The 22,450-nt window shown below is 42.6% G+C and overlaps 1 protein-coding gene across 1 annotated transcript in view; it reads right to left on the bottom strand.

Moving 5' to 3' along the window:
- Window positions 1–6,181: 6,181 nt before the first annotated feature.
- CACNA2D3 (calcium voltage-gated channel auxiliary subunit alpha2delta 3) overlaps window positions 6,182–22,450 on the bottom strand; it is a 1,028,076-nt gene continuing 1,011,807 nt past the window's right edge. The window contains exons 36-38 of the mRNA XM_066350330.1: window positions 9,319–9,431; window positions 9,028–9,110; window positions 6,182–6,559 (exon numbers count right to left, since the gene is read on the bottom strand). Coding sequence (XP_066206427.1) covers window positions 6,467–6,559; window positions 9,028–9,110; window positions 9,319–9,431 — 289 coding nt within the window. The 3' untranslated portion in view covers window positions 6,182–6,466. The remainder of the gene's footprint in view (window positions 6,560–9,027; window positions 9,111–9,318; window positions 9,432–22,450) is intronic.

Genomic DNA, 22,450 nt, shown 5'->3' with positions numbered 1-22,450 from the left:
TTACTAAATTACACTGTCTCATAAAAAGAGGAATAATAATAATAGAATACTATTACCCTCTATAGTGCTGTACTGTTCATAATTTAAATAATAATGCTATTGATACATTTTCTTATCCTAAACGACTTCAGATATTAAGTAGTAGTTTTAAGTCAAGTGTTTTTGTGGTGGTTTTTTCAAGGGTGGTTACCATTAAGTAATGAAAAGGGTACCTACCATATTCATTATAGTACCCTATCTTATGAGTATTTCTGCACTTCATCGTCCTTTGCTACTGTTAATCTCCATCCTCTCCCCCCTTTTTTTTCCTTTGTTGTCACAGTTTAAGTTTGGTTTTATTGTGTTCTTGGTGGAGCTATTACTTGTGGTGGTGTTTTCTTTTGTTCTTTGAATCTGGTTGGAAAACCCCCTTTAGTATTTCCTGGAGTGGGGGCTTTCTGCTGATAAATTCTCTCATCTTTTCTGTATTTGTGAATGTTTTTATATCTCCTTCGTACTTGAAGGATAGCTTTGATGGGTATAGTATTCTTGGCTGAAAGTTCCTCTCTTTCAGGGCTTTAAATATTGGGGTCCACTCTCTTCTAGCTTGTAGAGTTTCTGCTGAGAAATCTGATGATAATCTAATAGGCCTTCCTTTATATGTTGTACTCTTCTTTTCCCTGGCTGCCTTGAGAATTTTTTCTTTGTCATTGGTTTGTGTCATCTTTATTATGATGTGCCTTGGAGTGGGTTTGTTGGGGTTAAGAAAACTTGGTGTTCTGTTTGCTTCTTGAATTTGAGGCTTTAGTTCTTTCCACAGGCTTGGGAAGTTCTCGTCTATTATTTGTTTGAGTATATTCTCCATTCCATTTTCTTTCTCTTCTCCCTCTGATATACCTATTATTCTTATGTTATTCTTTCTGATGGAGTCAGACAATTCCTGTAGGGCTTTCTCGTTTTTTATTATTTTTGAGTCTCTTTCTTCTTCTCTCTGTTGTGCCTCAAGTTGTTTGTCTTCTATTTCACTAATCCTGTCTTCTATCTGGGCTGTTCTGTTAGCTAAGCTTGTTACCTCGTTTTTCAGCTCGTGAATTGAGTTTTTCATTTCTGTTTGATTTGTTTTTATGGTTTCAATTTCCTTGGTAATATATTCTTTGTGTTCATTGAGTTGTTTTCTGATCTCCCTAAATTGCCTTTCTGTGTTTTCTTGTATATCTCTGAGTATTTTTAAGATTTCTATTTTAAATTCTCTGTCATTTAGCTCCAAGGCTTCCAATATATTAAGTCTTTTCTCCATAGATTTTTCCACATCTATTTTTGTTACCTCTCTTTCTTTTGTATCCATAATATTCGATTTCCTCTTTCTTATTGGCATCTGAGGGTGGTCTTGTTGATAGCACACAGGCGCACTCCCTCCGCGGCTTGAATGAACGTCCCTGCGGTAGTTAGCTTCCTCCACACCCTCGTCTCTCAGATTCAAGTGATAACAGTCCTTTCACTTTCAGTTTGTGTGGAATTCCGGAATGCTCCGAGGATAAATTTTTCTGTTTCTAGTTGATAAATTTATTGTGATTTTGGGGAGATCTGTCGGACACGCTGCTCACGGCACCATTTCTGTGACGTCACCTTAAGTAGTAGTTTTTACCACCACCATTGCCATCTTTCGTGTCCTAGGTGGTTCTAACACTATGTTCCCTTCAATACCGCTAAAGGAAGGATGAGTGGAGCTGCTCTGTCGTTCATTTCAGGACAAAGGTATCATCACATTGTTATCTGTCTGTGCTGTTGTATTATTCTAGTCTCTGTAAATAAGGCGATTGTTCTACTATCATTCTTTGAATTTTATCTAGTATGCACACATAAATATATCTTATATAATTATATATATGCATATATATATGCATACATATGTAAGAAAACTTTCTACACTTTAGGAAGAATTTTGCCACATTGTTACACTGTGATTCACTATAGGTACCTCCTGATCCTTAACCAATTATATGGAATGTGACAGCCTATAATTTTAGTAACTAGTTGCACTGCATAATGCTATGTTAAACTATCACATTATAGTCAATTTTCTACATTTTAATATTTTTTTCTGATAGCAGACCTTTAAATATGATTGGTATCAATCATTATTAGTATGATTGATACCAATCATATTAATACTGCACATGGAAATTATAAAATTTTAGCAATGGCAGGCAGGATAATATAGAATAGCCCATGACTCCTTGCTTTTTGCAGTTGTAAGGACACGCCCATATGGCGCTATACCATGGGGGTACACAGCCACCCCTGTGTTGGAAGCACTGTTCATACTACCACTACTACTTGTTTACTTGCTTAAATGTTTATTGAGGGTCTGCTCTGAGATAGACAGTCATCTTGGAGATGAGAATATAGCAGTCAAAATTAAAAAAAAAAAACTCAGAGAAAATCCCTGTCTTCTATGTGTTTCTATTCTGTTAAGAGAGACAAACAATAAATAAACCCCAAAGCAACAACTGCTATGGAGGAATCTGAAGCAGGGGAGAGGGTAAGAAAGAGGGATGTGGAAGTTAGAACTGTAAACAGGGAGGTCGGGGAGGGGTGCTGAAGAAGGAAGGACCTAAGCTAGGTGAAGTAAGGCACACAGATATCTGGGTAAACGGTACCCCAGGCAGAGGGAATGGCAAGTGCAAAGGCCCTGGGGCAAGTGCCCACCTAGCATATTTGAAGAGCTCGAAGACGGTATAGCTCAAATACTAGGAGAGAGAGGTAGACTGTGAAGGGCCCTGTAGGTCATAGAAAACTTCAATTCAGTTATATCCTGTCTTTTCCCAAAAGCATTTAAACATAACAACACTCCCATTTGTTACTCTGTTGCCTAGCACTTTATTCAAATACTGCCTTTCTAGTACATTTGAGCAGTGGTTTTCAACCACTGGTCTGCCAGAAATTTCATGCTGGTCTGGGAAAGAGTTAACCTGATGTATGAAGATTATAGACCAATAATTATAGACTCTCTCTCTCTCTCACTGGTCTACCCTGGTAGGCTTGGCAGCCCAGGTAACCATAGTACTGCGATTGTGGATACTTTTTCTAAGATTAAGGGAGAAATGAAGATAGGGCAGAACCAATGGACGGTGGAGAGTAGCCTGGGAGTTGGAGGACAGGAATACTAGCAGGGAGATGAGGCAACCAGCTTATATTGGAGAACAGGGAGTGGAAGCCCCACCGTTGGGAGAAGTGACAATAATGTCAGTGGGTGGCACATGCTGAAATGTAGCAGTACAAGGTTACGGCTCATTCATTCATTCATTCCTTCAGTATTTGTTTGGCTGAGTACCCAGACTTTGGAACCAAATTGCATGGGTTAAGACTGTAGCTCTGTCACTTTCCAGCTGTGTGACCTCAGGAAAGTGACTTTCTCTTCCTGTCGCCCTTGTTTCTTTACCTGAAATCATATCTCCTCCATAGGTTTGCTGTAAGGATCACATGGGTTAATCCAACAAGTATTTTAAATAGCACCAAGTGGAAGTCAGAGCTCAGTAAGCATTCACTGCTAGGTCTCTGATTGCTGGTGGTGTTTTGATTTTTATTGCATGCCAGATGCTGCTCTGGGAGCTGGAGACAAAGCTACAAACAATGTCAGGGCCCTCATGGAGCAGCAATACAGCAGGAGAAACTGAACAGACAATTACTACAGATACAGATGTAAGGAAAAAAATAAACGCAGGGTATTGTGATGGCGGGTGAAGGGCTTCTGCACCAGGTGTCTCCAAGAAAGGGGCATTTGAGCTCGGTCTGAAATGTAAAAAGAAAGAGCAGCATCTGGAACCCTGCAGGCAGAGGGCACAGGAAGAGCAAAGCCCTGGGTTTTCAAAGTCAGAAGGCTGCCAGCAAAATGCAGTGAGTGTGGGACAGTGAGTGGCACATGGCAGGGTCAGAAATGGAGGTGAAGCCTAGAGCTGAGGCCTGTATGGCCCAAAAGCCAGTGGTTCTCAAACTCACCTTCATATTAGCATCATAGGGTTTTTTTTTCAGAATATGAATGCTGGGCCCTCCCTTGGAGAGCCAAGATTTTTAAAGCTCCCCAAGCGACTCCAATGCACAGGAGAGTTGGAGAACCACTTCTGAAGATTGTGATGTCTGTATGTCTTCTAATTGCAGGTGCAACAGTACGATCTGATACTTGTTTTAGAAAAATTGCTCTGGCTGCTGAACAGAGCATGGACCTTGGCATGGGGGATTGCTGAGAGTGGAGGACAGTGAGGACACAGTGGGAGGGGCTGGTCATGGCTTGAAAGAGGACAGCAGCATAGGGAGGGGAGAAGTAGGGAGCAGAGCCCATGAGACTTTGAACCGGGGGGCTGAGGGACAAATGCAGACAACAGTGGTTCCAAGCTTTTGGTTTGAGGAGCTGAGTCAATCAGGAACAGTCAAGATTTCTGCTTCTGACACAATACATTGGAGAAAAGCATTAGATAGCTAAGTAGATGAATGGAGTGGCTAGTTGGTTGAAGTTATTGAGGGAACAGAGAATCTGAGGTTCTGGGCAGGTGGGTCATTCACATGAAGGTGATGCTTGACAATGCCATGGGTCAACAGTGTGACTCAACTATGCTGTCTTTATGTCACAAGCAATGTACTAAAAAATGATGCCACTGTGGGGAAAACAGCTGTTAGACTTGCTCGCTGGTTTACCGGCTGCAGCACTTTGTTTGATTAGTGCATGAGCACATGGCAGCACCACGTGTGTATGGTCTATGTTAGGCTAGGGGAGCCTGTGCTCAGGGAGGAGGACTGCAGATGGCAGGTGGCAGATTGCCTGCCCACCTGACACTGTGAGGGACATTCTGCTGTTTGTTTGACTGAGTAGCGGTTTTCCCCTGCCTGTTCACTCGTCCACCCTTGTGAGATTACTAAATGGAATGGCCCAACCCTTTCCGGCTCCACAGTTTCTCTACCATCTGCCCAAATGCCATGTGGACCTGCCGGGCCTCGGCCACCGGCATTACACCACTTCATTCTTTACAGTGGGATAGGGAGTGAAATTATCTTTATTTAGCACATATTTTACATCATTAACATAACATTATGGGCATTATAACATAATATACTTAACCTACTCTTGCCAGTTCTTTAGAATTTTAATAGAGAATGATAGGTCATGTGATTTTTTTGTAAAAATATTACATTATAATCAGTGTAAATATCATGTATTTTGATATTTGTACAAGCAACAAATGAATTCATTCATTCACTTAGTGCACAGAAGTGAACAGTATCAATGGCCACAATGCTTACAATGCCAGGGCCCCACTGTTAAATTTTTGACAGCTTGGCAAGTTATAGTATTGTTATATTGTTAACAACACTGGGGGTTTAGTAATTTACAGAAGTACAACAATGTAGTATTCATATTCCTATAAATATTGGACTCATTTTAGTATGATAACATTAATATTTCTAAACTACCAAAATCATAATGTGGTTTTGTAAAAAAAGGGTATAAATGCTATTTTCCACATGGCTCTTAGATATCTGTCCTATAAAGCAAGGCATTTATTCTACCTAGGCATGGAATTTATTTCGCTTCGTTTGGTAACCACGATACAATGGAATCTGTTTTCTTAGGTCCAGGATCCAGTGTTTTAGGAATGCTTATAGGTCTGGGTAGTTTCACATCTTGTAATATTTGAGATCTAATTTCAACTCTTGTTTATGGGAAAAGCCAGAAGCCAAATAAATGCTCGAGCAATAAGCTTGAGAGTCATTTGTAGTCATTGTTCCTTTCCTTCTTCATGTCTTCTTGCAATGAATTCCTGGGATTATGACTTCTTTATCTCCACTGCCAAATCGTTCAAAACCTGCACATGATGGGAGCGTGTGTTCTCATCCACATTACAATTTCTATTGAAGTTTAGTTCAATAAAATTCAGAATTCTGTGTAATAAATTTTCCCATGCAGATGATATTTTTATTTCCTTCTGTAAACATTTTTATAACTGAAATTGGAGCATCGAAATACTTGTTAAATATCTCCCAGGAATCTGCTTTAGAGTAAAGTCTCTGCCAATACCCACCCTTTCCCCGTGTCCAGAACGGATAACTTGTTTGATCTTCCCAGTCTGAATCCTCAGCAATAGAGAAATGACAAAATCCAAACAAGGAGATGATGATTTTAATATACTTTATTTAAAAAGTACACAGTTTTAAATTCGTTTCAATGGGTTTCAAGCAGAAGGGGCGCTGCCCACTGACAGTCCCATTTCTGATGAAGGGTGATGACCATATAGCAAACTCACATTACATGACTGGCAGAGTAAAAAGAGAACATTTTTTTGTCAACATATCTTTAAGAGTTTATATCACGCACAGTTTAAAATCATGAGATGCTGATGGTTGGACTATAATTTCACGTCTCCTATGTTGCACCATTATTTTGGTTCACAGTTTATCCATAATTTAGCATGCCAAGAGAACATCCCAGTCAGTGTCACCTGAAGAAGAGCAGCAAAAGCAGAGGGAACAGGGTGAGGACGGTCTTGACCCGGAGACTCGGAGCACCCCCACACTCCCTGGCATTCTCCTGCGGGGAAAGCGAGGGTTGCTTAGAACAGAGGAGAAATCCAAGATGCCTTAAATTTTCCAAGTTATTTTGAGTCCCCAGACTTCTCCCCACTCTTCAATTGTGTTAGCAAAGTCTTGGGGACCTTGATAATTCAGGGAAGTAAACTTGCTTAAATTTTACCAGGTTAGCGGTAAGAATCTCCGATTTTAGTTGTAAAGGTGTAACATATTCAGAGTTGCTCTTTGCATATATTATGTAGAACATTCAGGAGGTAAAGGGCTATGTATGAGTACAGATGTCTGTTAGGATCCTTTTTATAAATGCAAAATATTGGCTTTCTAATTTATTTTTTCCTGTTAGAATGTAAGTAAAAAATTACAACTTAGGGGCCTGATCATTTTTGGTTAGGAAAGGGGTTGTTCCTTCTTTCTCTTCATTTGGGAGAGGGGTATGTTTTACAGAATGGATGATATTATTCATTGCTCTGTGGCATGCTTCTCATCCTCTGTCTGATGCAGGGTTCTCTAGCTCCATTGTTCTAGCTCTGCTTCATTCAGCTACTTTCTTTTTTTTTTTTTTTTTTAGCTTTTATTTACTCATTTTAAAGACAGGAGATAGAAAGAGAAGGAGGGAAAGAGCTGGAAGCATCAACTCCCACATGTGCCTTGACCGGGCAAACCCAGGGTTTCGAACCGGCAACCTCAGTGTTTCCAGGTCAACGCTTTATCCACTGCACCACCACAAGTCAGGCTCCTTCAGCTATTTTCTTATTGATGGGCATTCATTTTTTCATCTGTTTTTTACTACTACGAAGAATGCTGAATGTAGGTTCTTACCTGACTATGATATGTGCCCCTGCCCCTGCCTATGGTAAAGATATCTGGTCTTAAGAGTGTGGACCTAAAGGGTGTTTTTGCCTTTGCTAGCTGTAGCTAGATATTTCATTGTTACTGTATATTCTGATCACCCAATGATTTGTATGTTTCATGTTCATGTTTTTTTTTTAATATGTAGTTGTTTGACTTATCAATTGACAAGTGCTCTTATAATTGGATTTATAAATATTTTTCCAAGTTTTATAAATTGGTTACTGACTTTAAGTAATCTTTTCCCATAGGAAAGTTATAATTTTTACATAGTTAAAGAAATCTGTTTTTCTTCCATGGCTTTCTTATCTTAGGAAGTTCTCTCCAATCCCTAGGATTTCTTGTGAGACTGTTATTTCACTATTTAAGTCTAATTTATATTCTTCCTTCTGAATTGAACCTTTGTCATCTAAAAGAGTTTCTAGTCTGTTCCACTGACCTCATCTTATTACGTCCAGTAACTTAACGGAAAAAATACTGACTTTATACATGTTTGTCTTATATCAAGTTACCAAAGCAAATTATTAACTCTAGATTTTACTCTCATGACTTTAGTTGTCTAAGTATGCGGTTCTTTTGTTCTGAAGTGATTTTAGCATCTGAGAGACTATTGTTTATGTTTGCATTTTACACAGAGCTTTTAAAATGCAAAGTCCATTGCATTTTATCAAAGGACTTTTCACCATATATTGTTATTGAACTTGAAGTATCTTTTGAATATAGAAGGAAACATTCTCAATAAATATCAAGTTTTTACTGGCACTATACTGACTTTAAAATCTCTTCTAGGATTTAGACAGTTTAAATAACATTAAAATCATTTGCTATTTAAAGTTGAGATTAACACTCAACTGGTGCTATTTAAAGCTGAGATGAACAGTCCACTGGTGCTGGTGGTATTTTGGAAACTAGACAGCTCTCCAGCTTCCCTTTAGTAAAGAATTGGTTGAGGCAAGCTTTCCATTTTTTCAGGGTGGGTGTGAAGTTAATTAAAACATTTTTTTTTGTTGTTAAACTTTTTGATCACAGTATTATAGGAGGCATTCTCTTATAATTTACCTAAATCTCTGGCAAGCTCACCTCTCTCCTCAGCATTAAGCAGCATTCTCCCCGGTCATGGCTTTCCGTGTACACGGGGTACCTTTAGAGTTGTGACTTCATCATGTGGTGAGGGGCGTAGAGGCTTGTCACCCATGCCACCCTTTCTGTGGCGGAAATATTGCCACTTTTGCTTTACATGAATTTCTTATAAATAAAAAGCTGTTGAGCCATAAGCAGGGGGGAGGGAAATATTTTGACCACTATTTGAAATAAGTACACTAAGATGATCAGAGCTGCTTTGTGTGTGACTGGAAAGTGATAACATGACAGCACACTCACAGCAGGAAGACCATGAGGAGGCGTTCTCAGTATGTCGTGGGTCTAATCAGAACAGACTCTGAGCACAGATTAAATAAGGAGGCACGGAGGGCTGCGAGTAGGGGACCATCCGCCTTCCTGTATATTCTTGTGATACACCTGAAAAGAACCGTTTGCTTGCAAGTAAGCTTTTTAGCTAGAGTGAGATTCTCATGACAAATCCGACGGGCAAAGTGAGAAAGGAAGGGTTTTCAGACCAACCTCAGGATGGAAGCCATGACAAGACTCCGGACGCCTTCTGATCTTCTGGGCCTTTAAACGTTCACACTTAAGAGATTCGTTATGTTGACTGTAGTTAAGGCATATTACCAAAATGTGACTTTCCCTGACTGCATGGGCACTGAAGTTGGCGCTACAGCCCCCTGACCATTTTTCCCTCTGATAGTGGAAAGGGTATAATTTTCCCCTCCCTAACATTTCTCCCCCAGGAACCTGACTTTGATGCCTTACCGGCGTCAGCAGCAGCAGCTGGACCTACGCACAAAAGGATATACCTGATTTCAATGGGCGCCATGGTGATGGGAGCCACGGACTCACAGAGGCAGCTGCTGTCCACCACCACCATGAACAGATTGCTGCTGGGGATCTGCTGGATGACGAAGGACCTGTTGGAACAAGAGGCACAGACACAGTGAGTGCATTCCTCACGCCACAAGGAAAAAGCCATGTGGCAAACTTTTCCCCCAGGAGGTAACTATTATAATATTTTGGAAAACAAGCTTCTTTGTTGCTAAAATGGTCTTTTCTTATGAAGCTCTTCACTTTCAAATACCAATTTTCACTAAGAAGACATCAGCTTATAACCTCCCGCTGTAGCCAGACACAGCTCAGAAGACGCCATGGGAAGGCTGGGATTTATACAGAAGAGTAGAGTTGGATTTGGCTAATTCACCTCCATTTCCAGGGGCTAAGAGGTTAGGCTTTGCTAAGCCTCAGCTCCTTCCTAAACATCATCAAAAGTTGATGGTCTTCTAAGTGGATTTTTCTCTCCTCTTTTCCTCAGAGATAGACCGAAGCTGTGTCACATTGACGACACAAGATGACATGAACTTCCTCACCCTCCTCTGTACCACTTTACATGATGTCTGCCCACAGCAGAGGCACCGGGTGTGGATGAAGTTAATGTGAGTCCTTTAACAAGTTCTTCCCTTCTCAGAATCCAAATTGTGCTGGCACTAAGGCTGTCTAGAAGCTCTGACATTCAGGGTCCTGAAGTACAGCTTAAAGACACCTGTCTTTTCCGTTACCCAACACAATCCAATGACGAAGTGACGCCATCATAAAAATACTCCTTTAACAAGAAATACTACTGATTGTTCGGAGGAACAAATTAGAGACCAAATTCCCATATTCTTTCAGAGCTAACAGATTAGCTAACTATTTAGCCTAGCTCCCCTGTCACAACTTTTTATAATATTTTTATTAAATTCTATTTAGTTGGTTGAAATAGACTATAACCTAACAAAATGTTTAAGTTCTCTATAAATTTTATCCTCATTCATCTCCCTCTCAACAAATTTGTTTTATTCTCTAGAGTGTATCATCATGCTTTGCAAAAATCATCCAATGAAAAAGATCCTTCTGCTTTGCAGGAAATTATAAAGAAGTGGAAAGGACCTCTTTCTTTGTTTACCTGTTACCACTTCCATGTTGAATTATCCAGGAATGCCTCTGAGATTACCACACAACTTGCTTCCTCTCTGCAAATGCCTGTTCATCTAATATGATACAATTATGTTTCTTCTTTTCACCCACAGCAGGGAACAGGGCCTGCCCTCCTCAGCAATGTTTCCCCAATTGCTATACCACTACTCACACTCTGGATGCTTGCTCTCTGCCCTCCCCACCCTTCTCCACAACTACACCTGGCTGGAGGAAGAAATTCAACCTTGCTAACTGTCTCAATAAAACTAAAAACCTCTGCTTTCCCTCCCCCTTTCAGCACACAGTGTCTGCTCACCTATCCAAGGACATTGCTTGAGCAGTTGGCCTCTGCAAAGGATTATGCCTATCAGAATGAAAATAACCTACTTGGGGAGGCTCTTATCAGAGAACCAGTCATTTCTATGTTGGAGGAAAGTTAACAAAATCTCAGAAGAATGCAAAACCATATAAAGAGCAAATGGTTGACTTGAAAATTAAGCCAAATGAATCTACCAGATGTACAATAAAGAAGAGATAAAAATATGAAATAGAAGTTCCAAAGGGAGAGAATGTTTTCCAGTTGTGATAAATTCTATTTTTTCATAAAAAGGACCCATTCAAGAATGAATGAAACTTCAAATCATTAAAGATATCGAACAATATTAAAATCTTTAGAAACAGATTACTCAAAGAGGAATGAAAATGACACCAACTTCTCAATGGGAATACTTAAGATGAAGAAAACAGAGCAACATAAAGGAAGTAAAATGTATGTCAGGTCCAGAGGAAAATTGATTCTAGGTAACTGTAGATAATGATAGAAAATTATGTTTTAAAATTTAAGGATAATAGCTAAAAATAACATGGTAAGTAACACACACACACACACAGAGAGATCACGCAACACTGGTAATATAAGTCTAAAATTATTACCAATCACAATAAATGTGAGGTAATTAGATTCACATCTTAAAAGGCACAGACACTTAAATTGCATTTACAAAATACCAGCATTAGGATATTTGCAACAGACACTCCTAAAACAGAATGATGTTGAAAAGATGTCAGATGACAGATATCAAATGACAGGAAAAGATTTACCAGCAAAATACTAACAACACAAGAGAGGAACGGGAATGTGTTAATATTATTATGCAAATGTTCAAAGGGAAAAATCATCAAAAGGTAATAAAAAATGACTCATATAATCTAAATAATTTTTCATATTAAAAGTAGTATGATAGCGGAAAAAGGAATGATATGCACTTTTACAATCACAGCACACAAACTGATGGAAGTGCTAAAGTGATTAATGAATGCATGATCCGTTACAATATGGAGTAAAACCTCTTCTGATCTAAAAATATAAAATGTAAGTTCTTTTCTTTCTTATTTAAATTTATTGGGGTAACATTGGTTAATAAGGTCACACAGGTTTCCAGTGTATAATTCTATGATACGTGAGCTGTAGTTGCATTGTGTGCCTGCCAGCCAAACTTGGATCATCTTCTGGCACCATATTTTTGGCCCTCTAAGTTATTTCCAAACACATTCCAAAGAGCACAACATATCACTTACATGTTCTTCTTTACAGTAGGGTAAAATTAGAAATTAATAGCCAAAAGATAGAAACAGTAGAAATTAAAGGTTAAAAAATATGCAGTTAACCCTTAAGAATTTGAAAACAACCTAGACTCAAAACCATGACCTTAACCACTTTTATTTGGAAAAGAAGCCTGCTAATAAATGCACGAAATTTTTGAATTCAGGAGTTGGAAAAATAAAACTGTAAGCGGCACCTGTGCCTCTCTACTGGGTCTTCCCGCTGGTACCCTGGGCTGAGTATCGAAGCTCATCTCCAAAGGCCAGTTCTCAGGCTGCTGTCAGGATGCAATGGATGAAGGGGAAGAGAGGTGCCCACTGCACAACAGTCCCCTTTGTCTACTAGCCAAGCCCTTCAATTTATACACATGCTGTCATATCTCCCATCTCAGGAAAAACAAACTTTCCCTTTATCTTAGCCCTAGCTACTGCCCTGTTCCTCTGTCCTCCTTTATAATAAAACTTCTAAAAAGAATCACCCACCATCTCTCTCTCTCCTTTCTCCTTTTCCTTCTTCTTTCACAACTCCCCTCTAATAAGGCTGGAGTCCTTACTAGAATCAGTTCTTGTCCAGGACACCGCCGCCCTCTCAGTCTCCTTGACCTCCTCTCCTCCTCACTGCTCGCTGCCTGCCCCTCGCAGCAGGCCTGTCTCCGCGGGTGGAGGTGGCCTCTGGCTGCCTGTGGTTATCCACTATCCCCTGCACCTGGAGTTGTGCCTGGGACACAGCAGGTGCTCAGTAAATCTTTACAGAATCAATGACACAATGAATTTATAACGATAAAAGCAAAAATGCAAATAAAAATGTGAAGATAATGATAAGAACCAAACTCTGGTTTAAAAAAACATTGACAGCCCTGGCCGGTTGGCTCAGTGGTAGAGCGTCAGCCTGGCGAATGGAAGTCCTGGGTTCAATTCCCAGTCAGGGCACACAGGAGAGGTGCCCATCTGCTTCTTCACCCCTCCCCCTCTCCTTCCTCTCTGTCTCTCTCTTCCCCTCCCACAGCCAAGGCTCCACTGGAGCAAAGTTGGCCCAGGCGGTGAGGATGGCACCATGGCCTCTGCCTCTAGAATGGCTCTGCCCATGGCGGAGCACCACCCCAGATGGGCAAAGCACTGCCACCCGGGGGGCATACTGGGTGGATCCCCATTGGGCACATGTGGGAGTCTGTCTCTCTGCCTTCCCGCTTCCAGCTTCAGGGAAAAAAAAAAAAAAAAGAACATTGACATATATCAACTTTTGGCATTCCTGATCAAGAAAGAAGTCACAAAGTCATCTTAAAACCTTAAACATACAGAGACATTTAAAACATTTTAAGTGACTATTATGTATATTATTATAAATAAATTGAAAATGTAGAGCAAACGCACCTTTGGGGAAAAAGTATAAATTATCAACATTTGGCCAGGCAAAAAACATCCACAGACCAATAGCCATGAGAACAACAAAATGCTCATTGAGAATCCATCCCCAAGTGAATCCCACCCAATCACCCAAAGAACAGATATTACCATGCTCATGGAAAACCCATGTGAACCCACTGACCAACTATTAGAACTAATAAAAGAACTCAGCAAGCTGACCAGTTACAGAATCAGAATATAAAAGTGAGACCTTTCCCTGACACTGGTAATAACCAATGAAAACAATATTCATGAAATAAAGAACCAATGATAGTATCAAATAATCTCTATGAAATGCCCAAAATTAATCTAATAAAAGACATTTCTTTTTCCCTGGCCGGTTTGCTCAGTGGTAGAGCGTCGGCCTGGCATGCAGAAGTCCCGGGTTCGATTCCCGGCCAGGGCACACAGGAGAGGCACCCATCTGCTTCTCCACCCTCCCCCTCTCCTTCCTCTCTGTCTCTCTCTTCCCCTCCTGCAGCCGAGGCTCCACTGGAGCAAAGTTTTCCCGGGCGCTGAGGATGGCTCTGTGGCCTCTGCCTCAGGCACTAGAATGGCTCTGATTGCGGCAGAGCGACACCCCAGATGGGCAGAGCATCGCCCCCTGGTTGGCATGCCCGGTGGACCCCGGTCGGGCACATGCGGGGAGTCTGTCTGACTGCCTCCCCGTTTTCAGCTTTGGAAAAATACAAAAAAAATAAAAAATAAAATAAAGAAAATAAAATGAAGGTCCTTTATTTAAAAAAAAAAAAAAAGACATTTCTTTTGAAGAAAATGACCAAGACTTACTAAACATAAAGAGACAAACTAATAATTGGAGGGAAGTAGAATGGTTGTGAAAACACACACACACACACACACAATATATATATGATATATAGATATAGTGATATATATGTGTCACTAAGAATTAGAGAAATATAAATTAAAATAATAAAATGCACTTTTCACCAGAAGATTGGTAAAAGTTTCTGCCATACTATCAGGAGTCTGAAGAAGTGAATATTATCTTACACTGCTGGTGGGAAAGTAAATTTTTTTTCCAGCCATTTGTTATTATTATAATGGAAATCATTGAGATGCTATTTTTCAGTAGTTTTATTTCTCAGTAAGAGAGACTCTTGTTCAGGATCCCGAAAAGCCATGCAGAAAGATGCTCTTGGAAGCATTCTTCACTTTGAGGAGAAAAAATAAAAAACCCACCTGAAAGTCCATCCACATGGGGATGATTGAATTAACAGCAGCACGTGATTCTATAGTCTACTTGGCACAAGATAACAGGGCAAAGGGGATCTCTATATACTGTCATGAAAGGATACCCAAATCAGAGTAAGCAGAAAAATTAGGTTGCAAAATAATAGATAACAGTATAAATATTTAAGAATATTTAATTCTGTTACAGAGAATGAGAAAACTAAATGGAATAAATAAGACTTACCAGATGTATTCAGAATAGATAAATCAGTAAACATTACCTGACTTAGACACAGAAAGAGTAAATGGACTAAAAAGATAGGACTTATTTAGTTGAACACAAATATAAAAGAACATGTGATGCATCTTTCTAAAGATAAGAAGGAATTGAAGAACCAAGTGAAATGAAATATTTATAAGGCACAGACCATCTCCTCTCTAGACTGTAGCTCCCACCTATGTCATCCTTAAATCCACCCACTGGCAACCCCATTCTCTGCCTGTGACACAGAGGGAAGTCACGGCTGGCTGGCAGGTCAGAGGCACACTACAAACCTGCCCTGGCATCTTTCCAGGAAAGCCAGCTTGGATTGGATCCAGGCACCCTCTGTCTGCTAAGCCCCCATCCCCACCCTCAAGTCTGATCATTCAAGGTCATCAGTGGGAGAGCAAGGGAGGAGAGGAGAGAAGAGGAGAGGCCAGGGAAGGAGGGCAGTGGAGGGGAGAGAAGACTGGCAGAATAATAGCCAAGGGAGGCTTGAACTTAATCTGTAATGCTGAAGTTCTTTATAAGGAGAATGTGTTCATGTATTCTCAAAACATTTAGAAATGTAACATTATGCTAAAGGAAAAGGGTATCAATTTTCTCATGATACAAAAGAGAAGACTGAGACTCAGGATAAATAACTTTACAGAAGCGGTATAAATAAGATGTGATTGTGCCCATTTTAGAGATGGGGAAACAAGAGGCTAAGTAACTTCTAGTAACGGGGACAGAGCTCAATCAAGCCTCTGGCACCCTGACCCATTGTAGGTCCACAGTCACAGGCCACAGACTTTCTGTCTGGTATTGTAATTACCAGTGCTCAAGCTCCTTGAGGGCAGGTCCAGAGTGGTCACTCCCCCACATGCTTAATGACAAGTGCCAGATACTGTTTTTAACACCGGTACCCACCCAGTGAAGGCTCAAGTGTTCTCATGAAGCCCCGCAGCGAACTTCCCTTTCTTCCCTAAACCGTAGGAGATGAAAAGCCAGCCTGCAGCCATGCCGAAGCAAAGGAAAACAACCCCGTACAAAGGATTCGCCAACGGAAAGATTAACTGCTTTTCCATATTTTAAAGACTTACTGTCTGCTTATTAACATGGTGCTTCGGAGGGGTCTGGGCAATGTTAGCTGTACATTTATGTGCACAATGTGTATTTATGGCCCAGGGCGCAGGGTTGAACTTCATAAAACACACCTCCCTCCAGCTGGGTCCGGCAGCCAGGCTGACGTCACTGTGCAGAGGAACTGTGGCCTGATGGGTTTGCCTGGGGGCCAAAAAAGGCAAGAGGGAAATGCCTCCACTGAGCACCACAGTGGTCCTGGTTAAGCAGGGATAGGTCAAAATGCGTGAAATAAATTAGGTCCTCCAGGGAAAGAGAGTTGGGAAGAGGGAAGCAATTTTGATGTGTCCATGGCCGGAACTGAAATAACCCAGTCCTCCCTTCTCCATCCACTGCAGGCTGCGAAAGACGAGAGCGAAAAATGATGGGATTTCAAGACGGCCTCCCCTGACAAGAGAGGATGTTTGCGCACACTATCTACCTAGAGAGGCTTTGCTATCCAGATGAGGGAGGCGATTGCGCTGTTCCCCTAACACTGCCCCTGAACACACATGCACAATGGGGGAGACCCAGGGATAGGATTCCCGGAGGAATCCAGGATGCACATTTGGAGAACTTAGTCGGATTGCTTTGCATCAGTTGGGTACAAAACTATGGTTTGAAAAAATTGTCAGGACAGGACCGAATCTTAAATCATTTTGAAAACTTTCGCCCTTTATAGATTTCCTCCATTTATAAATCTTCCAGATTTTATCCCAAGGTAAAACAGAAGGCAATGAGCGAGTCACAGGGTGTTTATTTGGCACAGATCTTATTCTATGTGGTACTGTGTGCTGGGGGGCCAGAAATGCCACCACCGGGATCTCCAACAGGGTCTGAGTCTCTTTGAAGGTGGGGAGATGTCTGTCCACTCGTGACGTGACCCAGAATGCACGACACTGACTCGGGCCCAGAAGTTCTGAAGAGCAAACATTTGGTGACTGGAAGGTTACATTCAAACTAGAAATTAAATACTGAGATAATGTTATTGCACAATTCTATAGCCACACTAACGACCAGCGTAGTTGGGGAGCAGTGCAGAAGCACAAACACCTTGCAGGGATGAAGGGTGGGGCCTCACCTGTCACCACAAAGGGGAGAGGGGAGGGGGGAGCAGGGGGGGGAGAGGGGGGGCGGGAGCTCCCAGGTGAGTCATGTGAGCGTGCTAAGGCACATATGGTTCTGAAATATTTCAGCTGTTTCAGAGCACAAGGAAAGCAGAAATTATTTCAAATTTCTTTTATGAAGAACCCTGATATAAAACCAAGACTATGTCAAAGAAAAGCTATGAAATAATCTCTTTTTATGAATCTTGATGCAAAGATCTTAAATGAAAGGCAGTAAATAGACTTCAACAGGACACGGAGACAGTAACGCAACATGCACCAGTGAGGAATCACCCAGGTATCCCAATAAACAAGCTTATTGAGTTGTCTCAGCTTATAATAGAAATATGAAACAGTTCTTTTTTTAAAGTCTGTTTCCCACTCTACTATGATGAATTGCTTCTTTCTCATCTCTAAAGGATATCTTGTATAGATTCTGTAACTTTCTGACGACTTTAGGTTAAAAAAAGTAGTCAGGTCCAGCTCAATAGTCTAATTTCCTACCTAGTTCAAAGCTCTGTCTGTATCATTGTTCTTCCTTCAAGCTTCTAGGTCCTCACTTCTCCAGCTCTGGTTGGGGAACCAGAGCAGCAAAGAGGCAGCATTTTCTGTGCACCAGTCCAGAGTGCAGTTGTCTGCTCATGGCTTGTTTTCTTACAACAACATTGGCCTTGGGTGCCCTCTGTGCAGCCCCACATCCAAATACTGGTTCCTTGTGAGGTTATCACCAGTGTTTTAGGACCAAGCTCCTCCGCACGGCCCCGACTCCATCGCCTGCGCTGCGCCTGCCATCAGCACGCGCTGTACCGCCTCACCCACGGTGTGGCCCTCACCTGGTGAGCAGGCCTCTGGTTGGGTTCACAGAGATGACAGCTAGCTTCTGTTTTGTCCACCCGACCCTGAGAAATGTGCACCGTTGCTGGGCGCAGCCAGAAGCCACTGCAGGGCAGCCCCTTCTGCAGGCCTGGCCTCCTCCCTTCAGCTCCCTCTCCCCTGCTCAGAGAGGCTCCAGAACACGGTGCTGCCTAGCAGATATCCCACCAGGGTTGCACTTCCTGTCTCTCAAGCACCCCAAAATATAGAAGAGTCTCTCGGAACCCATCTGGACCCAGCCAGGAAGCACCCCTGAAGGAAGAACCTCTTTCCATGCACCCCACCTCTCTCCCTACACCCCGCCTCTCTCCATGCACCCCACCTCTCTCCATGCACCCGCCTCTCTCCATGCACCCTGCCTCTCTCCATGCACCCCGCCTCTCTCCATGCACCCCGCCTCTCTCCCTACACCCCGCCTCTCTCCATGCACCCCACCTCTCTCCATGCACCCCGCCTCTCTCCATGCACCCCACCTCTCTCCCTACACCCCACCTCTCTCCATGCACCCCGCCTCTCTCCATGCACCCCACCTCTCTCCATGCACCCCACCTCTCTCCCTACACCCCGCCTCTCTCCATGCACCCCACATCTTTTTTGTTAGGCCCTCGCCAGTTACCCATGGCGGACTAAGGTAGGCCAGCTGTCTACCGTCACATATACTTGGGGGTGGGGGCTGGCAGGGAGGGTTTCCAGCTCTAAATGAGTGCCCACTACCAAGCTGCTCTCTTAGAACCTGTGGTGCCTAGTGTCACTTTGCCCTTGCCTCAGTCTGGGACTACAAGGACACCCCCACTTGACGTCCTGTTTGTGTCCTCCCAGTAAATCTGTTCCTGTGAGATGCCCTGTGCAGAGCGGAAATGAGTCAGGGCCATGGGATCTGTTCAACAGGGGTTTAAATGACATGGGACAAAAATCCCATCCCTGAAAAGACCGTAAGAGAACAGAAACAGGCTCTGGGTTCTGAACCAAATTTAGCATCACGCTTCAGGGCGAGACACTCAAGAGTTCATCAGAGTCGGAAGAAGTGGGGGCTCACTCCCCCCTCTGTTATCTGTCATTGTTCTGAAAGTGCCAGCCTATGCAATTAAACCAGAGACAAGGGGGATGATTAAATGTTAGAACAAAGGAAGTATTCACAGGTGTCTGAAACGTGCCCCTGCCTCTGCTCCCATTTTTCTGTTCGCCTGTATCTCTTAATGGTACCACCACCTATTGAGTCATACAAGCCAGAGATCTCGAAGGAACTGTCGACACATTTCTCTCTGAACATCACTGTGTGCTGACCTGACTATCTCCTCAGTCCCCTCCAGTCTGTCCTTCCATCTCCCGCTCCTTGGGGCCAGCTGTACGGGCGAGGGACTAACACAGTCACACAGGAACCTACTCTCAAAAGGGCTTGTCACTTGGCCCTGGCCGGTTGGCTCAGTGGTAGAGCGTCGGCCTGGCATGCGGAAGTCCTGGGTTCGATTCTTCACACAGGAGAAGCGCCCATCTGCCTCTCCACCCCTCCCCCTCTCCTTCCTCTCTGTCTCTCTCTTCCCCTCCCGCAGCAGAGAGGCTCCATTGGAGCAAAAGATGGCCCAGGCGCTGGGGATGGCTCCTTGGCCTCTGCCCCAGGCGCTAGAGTGGCTCTGGTCATGACAGAGCGACGCCCCGGATGATTGCCCCCTGGTGGGTGTGCCGGGTGGATCCCAGTCGGGCGCATGTGGGAGTCTGACTGCCTCCCCATTTCCAACTTCAGAAAAATACAATAAAAAAAAAAAAAGGGCTTGTCACTTAAGAGTTTACTGCTCCGCAGGCAGAATCTGCTTGAAATGTTTAGTTTTATCTTTGAATTTGTGTTTTATAAGCAAAGTTCAAGGGACTAAAGAGCATGCCTGGGGAAGGAGGGGAAGCGGAGGTGGCGGGGTCATAGCTGCTAGGCTCTGGCCCCAGCCTAGCAAACGTGAGCTCCAGGCCCAGCAGAGTCCTGGGTGCAGGAGTGGGACGAGCTGAGGCATGAGGCAATGGAACTGAGGGTGCTTAGGACTTTGATTAAATTTAGTTTTAAACCCTAGCTCTAGAAATCATCGCTTTCTCTCTCTCTCTCTCTTCACCGCCCTCCCCAGACCCACCCATTCCCCCCATCCTCCGAGGAAGCAGAAGACAGGAGCTCAGATCTGACTAATGGCCACAGGTCTGGACCTCTGGCAGGCTAAAGATAACATCTTGACCTAAGTTATGTCTCAGCTCCTGAGCCCTAAGGTGGAATGACCCCCTGGCTATTTTCCCATGAGACCAGACAGAGGGATTCCAGAAGAAATCTCAGAAATATCCTCCAGACCTGAGAAATGATTCATCTCCCTTTCCTCACTTTCAACCAATCGGTTCCTAGCATGACTCCCAACCCCTAACTCATGGAGCCTTATGATTTTTCCCTCTAGAATCTGTAACCTATACACTATCTGTGTGTCAGACCTTTACAGTGTAAACTCCCCATCTCTATACTGGCCAATTTAGTATTAAACTATTTTTTCCTTTTATACAGCAGACTGGTTCTTTGAACTAGTGCACGCAAATGAACTCAGAAAACAACACCAGGGTCCCAGTGACAGCAGCTAACAGCACCACAGCTCATTCAGCCTGTGACTCACTGGGGATGAACCTATCATCCACCCCCGATCCAGGTTCCAAGTATGTCCTGCTGCTAAGACAGAAATCCTGTTGAGTGGCTGTACCCCACCAGCTGGGGTGGTGAGCCTGTGGGAAGGGGAGATTGAGTCCACCTGTCCGAGCAGGACACGGCACCTCAGTATAGCGCCTAGAACAGTGGTTCTCAAAGTATGCGCCAGGGCACACTGGTGCACCCTAGAAGATTTCCAGGTGCGCCCTAAGGTATTCCAGAGAAATATGTGCCTGTTGGGGACAAAAAACAACAGAGTTTTTGGAGTTTAGATTTTTGGGGGACAGAGGTGTGGGGAATTGGCTGTAAACTGAAAGTCTGCCAACCTCCCACCCCACTTGCCTGATTAGGTTGCAAAAGGCTGTTAAGCTGTGGTGCTGGATTGTTTACACTACCCCCCATGTTCCCAGGAGAGACTGGAGGCAAGTTTCTTCTATCCTTTGTTTGGTGTCAAGTTAAGATGATATGTATGGAGGGGGTTTTGGATTGATGATTAAACATAAGGAATTATCTCTTGAAGCCTTTTGGATTTCTATAAAAGAAGAATATGTGGCAATATCTTAAAAAGTTTTGAACATTTTACTACAACTTTCGACATCCTATTTATGTGAATTAGGATTTTCTACCCTCAACACAATTAAGAGTAAAAAGAGAGGAATTCTTCAATGTATTGACGAGGAAATGAGAGTTTGCCTTTCAAATATATGCCCAAACATTGAAGAAATAGCTAGGACACATCAAGCTCATGTTTCTCATAAACACAAGAATGAAAAAACTTAACACATTCATGCTGAGACCTGCCGAATTTACTCAGTCTTACTAAGAATGTATCTATCTATATATAAAAAGATAACTTTTTGCCATTTTTATTTTTAACCCCCTTTTTACGAATTCTAAAAAGCATAACTCAAAAAAATGTAACATAAAAGTTTTTTTAATGTCAGAATAAATTTAATTTTGTCATATTTATTTCATTTAATTACCATATAAGCACGCTTGGACTTTATATTTTTTTCTTTAATATTTGACTTAATTATTATAACATATTTCTCAGAAATTTGTATATAGTACGCCTACAATTATTTGTAAAATTTTAAATGCACCTCAACTTCAAAAAGTTGGCGAACCACTGGTCTAGAAGAAGGGAGAACTCAGCAGCCACGGGGCTACACATCTCACTGCATAGTAGAGGCAGGACCCAGAGGTGCTGTGATGGTCTGACTTCCTCAATGAGTGTCCCAAGTCTAAGGGAGCACAGTATCAAAAGCAAGAGTATATAGATGCAGATATATAGAGATATGGCAGGTCCAGAGAGACCACAGAAAGAAAATGTTTTACCTTTTAGTACCTTGTGGGCAAACCAATGTGTTTCAAATTGGTAAAGTGGTTTTTAGGTTTGCTCGCTTGTATAGGGGCAGCGCCTCCTGTGTATAGTCTATGGAAGGCTGCAGATGCTTGCCATCAGGGTGGTAGATTACAAATTGTGGATTGCCTTCCTGCTTGGGAGGGGTCATTGTTTGCTGGAGAAGGGTTTTTTTCCCCAGCCCGTCTGTCTTTTCTGGAGAGTGCAGAGAGAGAGAGAGAGAGAGAGAGAGAGAGAGCACTGGTGGGGGCTTGTGAGTCCGGGAGAGTCTAAAGAATGAGTTGGGGCTTTGGGAGCCCTGAGTGAGAGGGAAGCGGTCTTCCCTGCCTATTTGCTTGTCCACTTGTATGAGACTTTAAAAAACAGAATGGCCCACCATCCTCTGGCTCCACAGTTCTTTTACCCTCTGC

This window comes from Saccopteryx leptura, chromosome 10 (assembly GCF_036850995.1).
Source record: "Saccopteryx leptura isolate mSacLep1 chromosome 10, mSacLep1_pri_phased_curated, whole genome shotgun sequence".
Lineage (NCBI taxonomy): Eukaryota > Metazoa > Chordata > Mammalia > Chiroptera > Emballonuridae > Saccopteryx > Saccopteryx leptura.
This window is presented reverse-complemented; position numbering and strand designations above follow the sequence as displayed.